We start from the raw sequence: 13,280 nt of genomic DNA on the forward strand, positions 1-13,280 counted from the left end.
TGAGCCTGGATCTTCCCACTTACCCTGGTCCTGAGCTTGCTTCATCCCTGCCCTGCAGGTGTACTGGGCCTCACATGGTTCATCAACAAGTTCCGAATCGTGAAGCTCACGCCCAAGGACCAGTTCATCATCGCCTACGGGGGTCTTCGTGGGGCCATTGCCTTCTCCCTGGGCTACCTCCTGGACAAAGAACACTTCCCTATGTGTGAACTCTTCCTCACAGCCATCATCACCGTCATCTTCTTCACCGTCTTTGTGCAGGTACTGGTTGGGAAGAGGGAACCAGGGTGACCCACCCACAAGGGCCCAGGACTCCAGTCCCTTTGCTGTGCCTAGGGGGCAAGTTACTTCTCCCTCCTATCTCTGGTTTCCTCAGCTGTGCAAGAAGGTTATGAACAGAGTTTCAGTGCTCAGCAACTCATGGGAATGTACAGCACCAGGTTCTGCCACACTGAGTAGGAAGAGGGCCCCAGAGCAGGCCCAGCATGTGCATGTTTGGGACCATCTCAAGACACTCGCTTCCTGCATCTGTGAACCGAGAGTGATGGCAGATGAGAAGTTCTCTGACCTGGGCAGTGTGTTTAGATGCTGACTCTCCCCCACCATGGTTCTCTGTGTCCCCCGGAAGTAAGGGCTTGCACCAGATAGTCTCCAAATGCCCTTGTGCCTGCTTATCTGTGACATCTGTGTTGCGACACAGACTTAGCTGAGACCTCACCCCCATTCTATGGGTCCCCAAGGTGCCCCCCACCCCTGAGCTGGAACCTCAGGTGAAGAGCTAGGCTGGGCCTCTGCTACCTTCTTGCCCCTCCCTCTCCTGGACTCCAATGGGAAATATGACCGTCATAGAAAAAAGGAAGGTAATGGCCACCCCAGGTTGGATGGCAATGACAGGTTAGGGCTCCACATTCAGTTTGAATCCAGCCCCTCAGCCTCCAAGGGACCTTAGAAGGCTGCTGAGCCTCCTCATGCTAGTCTTGTCCCTGTGGAGAGAGATAAAATGACATCCTGTGGGGATCTTGTGGAGCACAGGCAGTCCTTCCCAACCTCACCCCCCATCAACCAGATCTGACTTCTGGGGTCCTGTGGCAGTATGTAGGTGTGATCTCCAGCTGTGCCCAAGCCCTGCCTTATGGAGTTGCAAGTTAGGAGACCTTAGCAGAGAGCACCTGGTCTCTGGAACTGACGGAGGAAGAGGATTAATGGTCCCCTGCCAGGCTCACTGGAAATGGTGCCCTTTTTCCCTCCAGGGCATGACCATCCGGCCTCTGGTAGACCTATTGGCTGTGAAGAAAAAGCAGGAGACAAAGCGCTCTATCAATGAGGAGATCCACACCCAGGTACGTGGAGCTGAAACCGGGCCCTGGACACAGGAGAGGCTTTGGGAGCCCAAGAGCAGCTAGACACCCAGCCAAGTGTCTGCAGTCAGATCCTCCTTCCTTACCCTCATGCTGGGTGCTCCTGAAACCCTGATGTTCTTAGTTACCCTATAGGTAGTTGTGGTAACTAGCAATGAGACCAAGGAGTGGGCATCATGCCAGATCTGCAGGCATAAGACCTAAACAGTTCAGATGGGGGCCTCAGTGGCACAGGATATAAGAGCCTTGGAGTTGCAGCCTCTGAGTTTGAGGATATGTGAGATGCAGGCGCCACCTCCTGGCAACTCTTGGAACTACAGGGCTGGGCTGAGGCGAGGTGTAGCTAGCTGGAGAGTGGGGGGTCCTGTTCAGACCTCTTAGTAGGGAAGGAGCCCAGTAGTGAGGCTTGACCTAGTCCTGGGCCCATTTCAGTTCCTGGACCACCTTCTGACAGGCATCGAGGACATCTGTGGCCACTACGGCCACCACCACTGGAAGGACAAGTAGGTGGCAGGCCCGGTGGGCAGGTGGGTGGCGAGGGGCAGGTAAGGGTCTCCCAGGGCCTGGGCCTCTCCTCACCCACTGAGGCTGGCTCCATCCACCTCCTCCTCTTCCTGTCAGGCTCAACCGGTTCAATAAGAAGTACGTGAAGAAGTGTCTGATAGCCGGCGAGCGCTCCAAGGAGCCCCAACTCATCGCCTTCTACCACAAGATGGAGATGAAGCAGGCCATCGAGCTGGTGGAGAGTGGGGGCATGGGCAAGCTGCCCTCTGCTGTGTCCACTGTCTCTATGCAGTGAGTGCTCACTGGGATCACAGCCCTGTCTCTTCCCACCTGTCCAGTGACATGCTGCTGTTCCCCTCTACCAGGCCAACCTCTCCCTCTGACCAGCCCATAGACTCCATGCTCAGGCAGCTTGATGAGGACTGAACCTGTCCCTGTTTATTCTAGGAACATCCACCCCAAGTCTCTGCCTGCCGAGCGCATCCTTCCAGCTCTGTCCAAGGACAAGGAGGAGGAGATCCGCAAAATCCTGAGAAACAACTTACAGAAGACAAGGCAGCGGGTGAGGATCCCTCAGCGCTAGAGCCCTGTGTCCCCTCTGTGTCCTATCTTCCCTATGTCCCCTGTCCTGTGTCCCCTGTGTCCTCACAGGCCCTCTCCCCACAGCTGCGCTCCTACAACAGACACACACTGGTAGCAGACCCCTATGAGGAGGCCTGGAACCAGATGTTAATTCGGAGGCAGAAGGTCCGACAGCTGGAACAGAAAGTGAGTTCAAATCTCAGCAGTGCTGACCTTTCTTGGGGGTAGGAGGATGTCTGGCTTCTCCTCCTTGGACCCCATCCCCCAGGTTTCTTCATGAGTCAAGCCTCTCAGATCTAGTTTGAAGAACCATACCCAGGGCAGATTGCAGAAAGCCCCTCCTCCCTCCTGAATTTGGGCAGGTCCAGTGTTTCCTCATTTCATCTGCAGGCTTCAGAGCTGGAGTCTGGCCACGAACTCCGTCTCCCCTCACACCTTCCCATCTCTCTAGTGAGTGAGGAAACCAAAGCTGTTGAAGTGAGAGGCAGCAGGAGACCTCTGTAGACCCATCTGATCCTAATGGTCCCCACAGGATAGGAAGCAGGAGAGGAGCCTGTGCACCTGGAATGGAGGAAGGCTTGGAAGAGCGCAGCGGGAGTGTGGGCCTGAGGGAGGTGTGGCGAGCCCTGCCAGGGTCCTCAGAGAAGACTGGAAATAGGCGGCACCACTTCTATGAGTCTCATGGTTTTTTGTTTTATTTTTTTGTTTGTTTGTTTGTTTTTGTTTTGGGGCCACACCCGGCATTGCTCAGGGGTAACTCCTGGCTGTCTGCTCAGAAATAGCTCCTGGCAGGCACGGGGGACCATATGGGACACCAGGATTCGAACCAACCACCTTTGGTCCTGGATCGGCTGCTTGCAAGGCCAACGCCGCTGTGCTATCTCTCTGGGCTCAAGTCTCATGATTTTTGAGAGCAGCATTTTGTATGCATAAGCTCCTGCAAGGGTACAAGCAAGGGAGTGCCCCAGGCATGGGACTGGAAAGGTGAGGGTGACTGGAGAGACACTGAGGAGGTGGAAGTAACCATCAGACATGGCTCTAGTTTGAGGAGGGCTGAGGAACGAGGGAAAGGAAGCCAATATGTTTAGCCTTCTCACTGGTACACTGATGCCAGTGACGGGGGACTCCCATGAAGGAAGATTTTGAATCCACTTTGACACAATGCCAGATTATACTAGGCCACCTAAGGTCTGGGTACCCATGCTGGGTTGGCTTTGACAGTCAAGGATATCAGCAGGGACGCATGTGGACTTGAGTAGGAAATATGGGGCTGTCAGCCTGAAGAGGTCAACTTGGAGGTTCTATGACCAAACCCTCAGGAGGCCACTGGTGCCACCAGATAAAGAACCTAAAGGGGAGCTATCACAGAAAAGAGTAAGTCGGGGCCGGCGAGGTGGTGCTAGAGGTAAGGTGTCCCTGCCTTGCAAGCACTAGCCAAGGAAAGATCATAACTGCGGTTCCATCCCCCAGCGTCCCATATGGTCCTCCCAAGCCAGGGGCAATTTCTGAGTGCTTCACCAGGAGTAATCCCTGAGCATCAAACAGGTGTGGCCCGAAAAACCAAAAAAATAAAAGAAAGAAAGAAAAGAAGAGTAAGTCTCCTAAATTTAACCGAGGAGTTGCCCAAACTCACCCACTTTCTGCTCTTAGATCAACAACTACCTGACAGTGCCTGCCCACAAACTGGACTCACCCACCATGTCTCGCGCCCGCATTGGTTCAGGTAAGAAAAGGAAGGGGCCTGGAGGTGGGGTGCTGTGTGCCAGGACCCCGAGATGAGGCTCTAACAGGTCAACCCTGGAGAAGTGGGGGTGGGGCATCTGTCCCTGTATCAGACTCTTCCCAAGCCATGATCTCCTGCTTCCTGTGGGCTGGGGAGAAGCACCCAGCTTGACTCCCACCATGAGAGCTGAGGGGGAGCCAGTGCTGGCGGGGCCTCTGAGCAGGGCAGCTCCTCCTGGGCCTAGGAATCTGGCTCAGGTGGCTGGGGAGGCACTCAAGCTCACCGTAGCGCCTATGCGGGCCCCCACATGAGGGCGTGTTCAAAGAGGCCCTGAGAAATTGAACACTTCCAGTTGTTCCTTTCCAGGAAAGTTCTGTGAGGGCTGCTGACTGGGGTGTCCACTGGGCAGAAGCCAGCTCAGCTTTTCTCTTGGTTCGCAGACCCACTGGCCTATGAGCCCAAAGCTGACCTGCCTGTCATCACCATCGACCCAGCCTCCCCGCAGTCACCCGAATCTGTGGATCTGGTGAATGAGGAGCTGAAGGGCAAGATCTTGGGACTGAACCGGGATCCAGTCAGACTGACGGAGGAGGATGACGAGGACGGGGGCATCATGATTCGTTCTAAGGATACCTCCTCCCCCGGCACTGACGATGTCTTCACGCCCGGACCCAGCGATAGCCCTAGCTCACTGAGGATACAGCGCTGCCTCAGTGACCCTGGCCCACACCCTGACCCTGGAGAGGGGGAGCCTTTCATCCCTAAGGGCCACTAGTGCCCAGGCCCGTGGGTGGTGACTGGCCCGCCATAGACTCACCTGCCAGAGCCAGGACTGCTGGGGGTTTGGGGGTTCCCTAGTCCTTCATCCCCTGCCTGGCCCTGCCCTCCCCCACTGCATGGCAGCAGGGCCCACTGCCCTAGCCCCACCGCAGCACGGCTTCCCTGGCACTTCCAGGCAGATTGGCGGGGCTGATGAAGCAGCCCCCGTGCTCTGGGTGCCTTGGGCCTCAGCCATCCACCCTGCCACCCGTCCCCTCCTCCTTCAAACCAATCTTCATTTTAACCAAAGAGCCTCGGCTCAGCCTTGGGCCAGGCTGGGAAGGGAAAGAGTCAAGCCTTCCCTGGCCCAGGCTAGGCCCGCCCTGATGGGGGACTGGAGGTACCAGGTACTGAATGGGGGCCGGGGAATCAGTGACCTCTGCAGTGCCCCTTCCTGCCAGTTCTGTTCCCCTGGCTAGCCACTGGCCTGTCCTTACTCAGAGCCACAGGTCAAGGGCCTCTCTGAGCTGTTCTGTCTGGAGCTGGGACGCTTTGGACAGTGCTGTGCTCAGAGCTTTCCAATGGGACCACCAGGCCTCTCGGGGCTGCTGCTAGGGGAGGCCCCGGGCCCCGGACAGTGCTGCCTTTTCTCTGTTGTGTTTGTCCATGCCTCCCCGGACTCTCCACACAGGGGGGGTTCCCATTTTAAACCCCTGGCTGAGCAGAGCTCTGGCCCTCCTGCTGCAGCACATCCCACCTCGTGTGTGCCTGTCTGTTCCACACCCACCCACCCCATCCCTGCTCTGCCTCTGGGCTCTTCACTGTGGCCCCAGAATCTGCAGAAATAAACCCCCCATGGGCCCCAATCATGATTCTGACTTAAGATTGCTGGAGCCTCTGGAACTTCCTCTGCTTTGAGGCCTAGTCTCAGTTCCTACTGGCCTGTTTTTCCTGCCCTTGCCCCCCACATGGGGTCCCCAAGCCTGTCTCACATGCAGCAGACCCAGCTTGCTGTGGAACCCTGTACTCGGGGAAAGAAGGCCTCTCCTGAATGCCTCCCTCATGGCTGAGGCTGGGCGACAGCCAGAGTCCTGGGCCCCCACAAGCACATTTGCAGCCCCACTGCCGCTGAGGCCAGGCCCAGGTCCACTGGTGTCTGTTCTCTTGCTGGGGCGCCCCTAACCCCAGGATCGTGCAATAGTTGAGTCACTCCTCCCAGCAGGCCGGGCAGCAGGTGCTCCTCAGTGCCCCCCCGCTCCATGCAAGTGCTGCTTGGGGTAGGCGTCATCCTGCAAAGGTGACGCTGACAGCCACAGTCAAAGCCACCACAGCTGCTGCTGCTCTGCCGCCTGTACAGAAGATACCGAATCTTTTTCATATTCTAATAAATCAGTGTGAGTTTTTTTTATAAGAGTCCGGAGCTACTTCCTTGGGTCTGGGGGACGAGGGTGGTCAGGTGGCCTGAAGGTCTTTACCCAGTGGCAAGCACTGATAGATAGTCCCGTGCGCTGGCCACAGGGGTACAGGGCTAAGCAAATCAGGGATGCAGTGCCCACCCTATACCCTACACCCTTCCACCGACCCTGAATAGCTCAGTTGTATTTGTGAATGAAAGGCTGAGTGTGAGGGGACAGATGTTCCCATGCAGGGGTCCTCAAACTTTTTCAACAGGGGGCCAGTTCACTGTCCCTCAAACATTTGGTTGGAGGGTCTGACGATAGTAAAAAAAAAAAAAAAACTCATGAACGAATTCTTATGCACACTGCATATATCTTATTTTGCAATGAAGAAACAAAAACAGATACAAATACAATATGTGGCCCGCAGGCCATAGTTTGAGGACCACTGCGTATTCTTTTTTTTTTTTTTTTTTTTTTGGCTTTTTGGGCCACACCCGGCGGTGCTCAGGGGTTACTCCTGGCTGTCTGCTCAGAAATAGCTCCTGGCAGGCACGGGGGACCATATGGGACACTGGGATTCGAACCAACCACCTTTGGTCCTGGATCGGCTGCTTGCAAGGCAAACACCGCCACTATCTTTCCTGGCCCCACCACTGCGTATTCTAACCCAAAAGGGATTAGTGAAGAAATGAAGCTTAGCCAGATAGAGATAGGCTCAGAGTGCCCCAATTATCTCACTGGGAGCTGCGAACATTCTGGGCTCTGAAAAAAGGTTGGGGCACTGGGTCAGAGAGGGACGTGGTGGGAAGCAAGGAAGGGACCTTAGAGGCTGGAGAGAGCACAGTGGTAGGGTGTTTGCCTTGCATGTGGCCGACTCAGGAGGGAACCGGTTTGATTCCTGTCATCCCATATGGTCCCCCAATCTGCCGGGGCAATTTCTGAGTGCAGCAGAGCCAGGAGTAACCTTTAAGCACTGATGGATGTGGCCCAACAACCAACCAACCAATAAATAAAGTTTAAAAATAAAGGAAGGGACTTTAGATAGGAGAGACACACACAGAGAGAAAGAGAGTATGCAACAGGCTGTAGTACATGCTTTGCATGCAGGAGGCCCAGGTTCAATCTCCAGTACCCCATGGTCCCAGCACCACTGGTTATGGCAAGAAAAAAAAAAGGCAATAAGATTATTAGGCGCATGGTTATGATTGACCTGACTGCAGAGCTGAGGAAAGGTGCGGGAACCCTCCTCTTCTCACCTGTGATGTGGATCCAGTGACCCCTGGGTGAGATGCTCCCTATGCTGGTGTGGGCTGCTTCCTGGGGTGCGTTTCTATGAGCTGACAGCAGAGGGCATTTGGCCCACCCCGCCCATCCCTGCACACACACAGGATACAAGTGATGCCCATTTCCAGCGGGGTGGGCAGAATTCAGGAGGCCTAGTGGGAATAGTACTTAAGGCTCACCGCACAAGAAATTATTACCCTGAACTCCCATGACATGAAAGGAGGGAACTGTATCCATGGCGGGGGCTTTGTGCTGAAGCTGCACCACAGCCCAGCCAGGCAGGATGTAAGTCACTCTGATTCCATGGTATCTTCCCTGAAAGCCAGAAGGGAAGGTGCCTGCATGCTTCCAGTAAGTGCAGTGTGGAAAGGGGCTTGGGGAGGGACAGATCCCACAAAGCTGTACTTGCCAAGTGCAACATCCACCCTGTCCCTCAGAAAAAAAGCTCGAGTCCCAGCCTGGGGGTGTGACTTGGACAGTACAGCATGTTCCTGTCATGTGTGAGGTCCTGAGTTTGATTCCCTACATTTTCTCACCTGTCTAAGCACTGCTGGCTGTGGTACACCACCACAACTCTAAAAAGTAGCAGATTTCCCTATTAATAGTTGCAACGTTTGAGGTGATGAGAAGAGTTTTGGAAATAGTTTGTGGTGCTGTTTATACAGCATTAGGAATGTATTAGAAGCAGCCGGATGTTCTCATTAAGATGGTTGGAGTTTGTTATGTGAATGTCACCTCGATCTATTTTTTTTAAAGCTCATCCCCAACAGTGGACAGTCTCATCAGCCACCACATCCTTACAATCCTTCAGTCATCCTCACTTGTTCCAAACTTAGGACTTCAGTCCTCTCCGGGGCTCTCTCCAGAGAGACAGCAGGGGTGGGAGCATGAGGGGAGAATAGACAATAAACAGCTGCACAGCCCCTTCTAAAGCTGGGCACAGCCTTAGTGAGCAGTCACAGCGCCTCTTTCTCCCCAGCACGTCCCCATTCCAGCTGCCAACACTTTGGCTGATTGAGCTTGTCACATGCTGGGGTGTTCTAAGCCTTTTATTTCTGTGCAGTTCCGGTTTGCTGCTGCTGTGGGATTTGAGGCCACACCAAGCTGTGTTCAGGAGGATACTTACTCCTAACTCAGTCCTCAGGGCTCACTCCTGGCAACTGCTTGGGTACCATTGCTGAGGACCAAGCCTGGCCCTCCTGTTTGCAGAGAGTGTACACAATCCTTTGCACTGTATCTCTGGCCAACGATTTATATTGGCATTGGCCTCACGTTGTTGTGATCCAAGGTCCCCACTATCTCTACTGGACATGGGACATCTGAGAGGTGCCAGTAAATCCTTGGGATTTCAGACATCATCTGTCTGCCTCATTTCTGCTTTCCTCCCGGTAATCCATGCCAATCCCCTGTCTGGCCTACTTGCCCCTTATCTGCCATTTAGATAAGCAAAACAAAATGGAAATTTAAAATAAAAATTGTGAGAAGAGGAATCCTTTCTGGCGTGGCTCAATCCAAACCCTCTACAAATAAATAAATAAAATTGTGAGGAGAGGAACCTTATTTTTTTTGGGGGGGGGCACACCCTGTGACACTCAGGGGTTACTCCTGGCTATGCGCTCAGAAGTTGCTCCTGGCTTCTTGGGGGACCATATGGGACGCCGGGGGATCGAACCTCGGTCCGTCCTAGGCTAGTGCAGGCAAGGCAGGCACCTTACCTCCAGCGCCACCGCCCGGCCCCAGAGGAACCTTATTTGACATTTTTTTTTTTCAGATCATTTTCAAAGACTTGCTCAGAGAAAAACAGATTTTGAAATCTGCTTTGGCATCTCATCTGTTGTACAAGGCATGTTGCCTCTGGGAAATTATCAAAGAATGAGTGAGAAGGCACTTGGAGTCATGTAAGGATTTCTCTGACTATAGGGTCAGAAAGAGTATAGCAGGTAGAACACAGGTTTAATCCCCAGCACCCCATATGGTCCCCAGAACCCTTCCAGGAATGATCACTGAACACAGAACCAAGAGTAAGTCCTAAAAATTGTGTTCCCCTCTACAAAACTTAAACAATAAATTAATCAAATGCAGAGAGAAAGAAGTTACAAAGACATTTTCTTTACATGAGGCTGACCCTGGTTTGATCCCTAGCGTCACTCCCTGAGCAATGACAGGTGTATTCCCCAATAAAAACAAAATTTCATGGGCAGGCCAAAGTGATAGCACAGTGGTAGGGCATTTGCCTTGTATGCGGCCAATCGGGGACAAGCCCAGATTCAATCTCCAGCATCCCATAGGGTCCCCTGAGCCTACAGGAGTGATTTCCAAACACAGAACCAGGAGTAAACCCTGAGCACCACCGAGTGTGGTCCCCCAAAATATTCAGGAGCCAGAGTGATAGTGCAGTGGGTAAGGCATTTACCTTGCACATGGCCTACCCATTTTCAATCCCTGGCATGCATATGGTCCCCCAAGACTGCCAGAAATGATTTCTGAGCACAGAGTCAAGAATAATCCCTGAGCAACAATAGATGTGGCTCCAAAAACAACAAACAACAAAATTCTCATGTTAAAAGGGAAAGAGGAAAGTTCAAGTCATGTCCACCTAATTTCCAAGAGTCTCCTCCACAGCAGGACTCTTGGTGAGTTCAGACTGTTTTGTCACAGTGTACTGGGGTGTCCTCCCATAGATCCCTCCCTTGGTTGACTGCAGCTCCAATGTTCCCATCGTGTTCATTTCATATCTTTTTTTTTTTGGGGGGGGCCACACCCAGTAACGCTCAGGGGTTACTCCTGGCTATGTGCTCAGAAGTTGCTCCTGGCTTGGGGGACCATATGGGACACCGGGGGATCGAACCTCGGTCCATCCAAGGCTAGCGCAGGCAAGGCAGGCACCTTACCTTTAGCGCCACCGCCCGGCCCCTCATTTCATATCTGACTCTACCAGCCAATCAGCCACTACTCAGGAATTGGTGTGATAGTCCTCTCTCCTTCCACATAAATAGGACCATTAGTGTAGTCTCAAGTTCTGCCCACTTGAGGACATCTTTTTTTATGTCTTTTGAGGAGGAGAGGAGGTTGGGTCACAGGCGATGATATAGATTTATGCCTGGCTTTGTACTTGGGGATCATGCCTGACATTGCTGAAGAACCACATGCTGTGCCAGGGACAGAACCCAGTTCTGCTACATGTAAGACTCTTGTCTTAACCTTTACTTATCTCTCTGGTCCTGTCTCCTTTAGAGACGGTGAAAGTGTACCTTTAAGGCTGTGTCATCTGTACATGGCTAGTGCTAACATAGCATGCAGCCTTGTTTGGAAATCCTGTCTGTTAACTGCTCAGAGCCACTTTCCCCAACTGTAGGCTGCAGGGAAATCAGTGAAGCAGTAAGAGTGGGTGCCACGGGATTCTGAGCCACCTGCTCTCTCAATTTCCTGCACCTGTGGACTCACTCAGCTCTAGCCTGATCTACACTATCCAATAATAGAAGGTTACCATGCATGTCCAGCTTTATGATTAGATGGATCAGATAATACCCAGTCCTAGTTGCCTGGGCCACTTGGTGTTTCCCAATCAGCCATTCAGTCTCTCTCATGTCCACTTGTAAGCCAGGAGTTGTTGTTAAGGGAGAATCGTTCTTGGCAGAAGTGGGCATGAATGTCTGTAACTCTTCTCTGACTCTCCTATCAGAGTTGGTCCACAGAGCTGCTTTCTCTGCAACCATCACTTCCAAACCATCAAGCTCAGCTTCTGTGACAGGTAACTCACTCGGCTGTCTGGATCTGCTGTAAGCCTTGGGCAAAATTTGCAGCTTAGTGTGTTTTCTGGTCACACAGGCAAGGGTGATATAGATGTGGCTTCAATACCCAGACTCAGGGCACTTGCCTTTTATGTGGCCAACCAGGGTTTGAGCCCCAAATCCCATATGGTCCCCCAAGTCTCCAGGGATGATTCCAGAATGCAAAGTCAGGAGTAAGCCCTGAGCACTGCTGGATGTGGATGCCACAATCTAAAGTGCTCACAATTTTCTGCTCACTAAAGCTCAGTTACCATAGTTACCAGCATGATGGATTAGCACATTGTCCTGTGCTATATCCAAATGATCAATGCCCCTTCAGACAATATTCTGACAGAGACTGAGAGATCAGACAAAGCCCTGGCAGAGTAGAAAGAAGATCTATTGCTTCATTGGTCTGCATGGATCCAAGAATTGCTGAGATCAACTCTTGAGCACAGAGCCAGGAGAAGTTCCTGAGCACTGTGTATGCCCCAAAAACCTTATAAATAAGTGACAGCAGGTTATAAGTTTGGCTCACTGTTAAAATGCTTTCTTTACATGCATAGGGACTAGATTTGGGAAGGAAGGAAGGAAGGAAGAAGGATGGAAAGAAGGAAGGAAGGAGAGAGAGGAAGGAGGGAGGGAGGAAGAAGGAAGGAAGGAAAGGAAGGAGAGAGAGGAAGGAAGGAGGAAGGAAGGAAGGGAGGGAGAGCTGAAGGAAGGAAGGAAAAAGGAAGGAAAGGAAGGTTTCAGGAAAGGAAGGAAAGGAGGGAAAGAAGGAAGGAAAAAGAAAGGAAAGGAAGGAGGGAAGGAAAGGAAGGAGGGAGGAAGGAAAGGCAGGAGGGAAGGAGGGAGAAAGGGAAGGAAGGAAGGAAAGGAAGGAAGGAGGGAGGGAGGGAGGGAAGGAAGGAAAGAAAGGATGGCAGGAAGGAAGGAAGGAAAAAAGGGAGGGAAGGAAGGAAAAAGGAAGGAAGGGAGGGAAGGAAGGAAGGAGGGAGGGAAGAAAAAGGGAGGGAGGAAGGAAAGGCAGGAGGAAAGGAAGGAGGGAGAGAAGGAAGGAGGGAGGGAGGGAAAGAAAGGAAGAAAGGAGGGAGGGAAAGGAAGGAAGGAAGGAAGGAAGGAAGGAAGGAAGGAAGGAAGGAAGGAAGGAAGGAAGGAAGGAAGGAAGGAAGAATAAGAGAACTGGCCAGGAAGCTAATTCAAAGGCTTGAATGCATACATTGCATGCATGAGTGTGAAATAAATCCCCGCTCTGTATTTCCAATCCTGGGTGAACGAGTCTGAAGAAGGGTAGCTGCAAAGAATTAATAAAGCAAGCCAGTCAGGAGAGAATCATGGTGTCTGGTTGGCTTCTCACCTTGTGGTCTCCCTGTGCCCAAAGCAAAACCAAAACTTCTTTATTCTACCAGTACAAATTCAATGTGGGGAAGGGTCAAGTGAGATCCAGGTGGACTTTAACGTATCAAAGGGATAGGTGAAAAGGAAAGAGGAAGTTGGGGGAATACCTTTGTTTTGGGTAAAAGCAGGGTGTCATCAAACAAAGGAGGCCTAGGTTTTATCTCCAGCATAGCATGATCCCCTGAGCACCACTGAGAGCAACAGTTGAGCACTTCCAGGTGCAGAACCAAAAGAAAAATCAAAAAAAACAAAAAATGTATGTTAGGGGCTGGAGCGATAGTACAGCAGTAGTGCTTTTGCCTTGCACTAGGCCAACACTGGACTGACCCTGGTTCATTCCTCCCTCCCTCCCTCCCTCCTTCCCTCCCTTCCTTCCTTCCTTCCTTCCTTCCTTCCTTCCTTCCTTCCTTCCTTCCTTCCTTCCTTCCTCCCTCCCTCCCTTCCTTCCTTTCTTCCCATCCTCCCTCTTTTCCTACCTTCCTTCCCTCCATCCCTCCCTCCT

The 13,280-nt window shown here is 52.4% G+C and overlaps 1 protein-coding gene across 1 annotated transcript in view; it reads left to right on the forward strand.

Annotated features, from left to right (window-relative positions):
- The window catches only part of SLC9A1 (solute carrier family 9 member A1), a 53,620-nt gene extending 47,289 nt beyond the window's left edge, over window positions 1-6,331 (forward strand). The window contains exons 5-12 of the mRNA XM_049774704.1: window positions 59-261; window positions 1,251-1,340; window positions 1,791-1,861; window positions 1,980-2,153; window positions 2,310-2,424; window positions 2,529-2,630; window positions 4,095-4,167; window positions 4,608-6,331. Coding sequence (XP_049630661.1) covers window positions 59-261; window positions 1,251-1,340; window positions 1,791-1,861; window positions 1,980-2,153; window positions 2,310-2,424; window positions 2,529-2,630; window positions 4,095-4,167; window positions 4,608-4,942 — 1,163 coding nt within the window. The 3' untranslated portion in view covers window positions 4,943-6,331. The remainder of the gene's footprint in view (window positions 1-58; window positions 262-1,250; window positions 1,341-1,790; window positions 1,862-1,979; window positions 2,154-2,309; window positions 2,425-2,528; window positions 2,631-4,094; window positions 4,168-4,607) is intronic.
- The last annotated feature ends 6,949 nt before the right edge of the window (window positions 6,332-13,280 follow it).

This window comes from Suncus etruscus, chromosome 6, assembly GCF_024139225.1.
Source record: "Suncus etruscus isolate mSunEtr1 chromosome 6, mSunEtr1.pri.cur, whole genome shotgun sequence".
Classification (NCBI taxonomy): Eukaryota; Metazoa; Chordata; class Mammalia; order Eulipotyphla; family Soricidae; genus Suncus; species Suncus etruscus.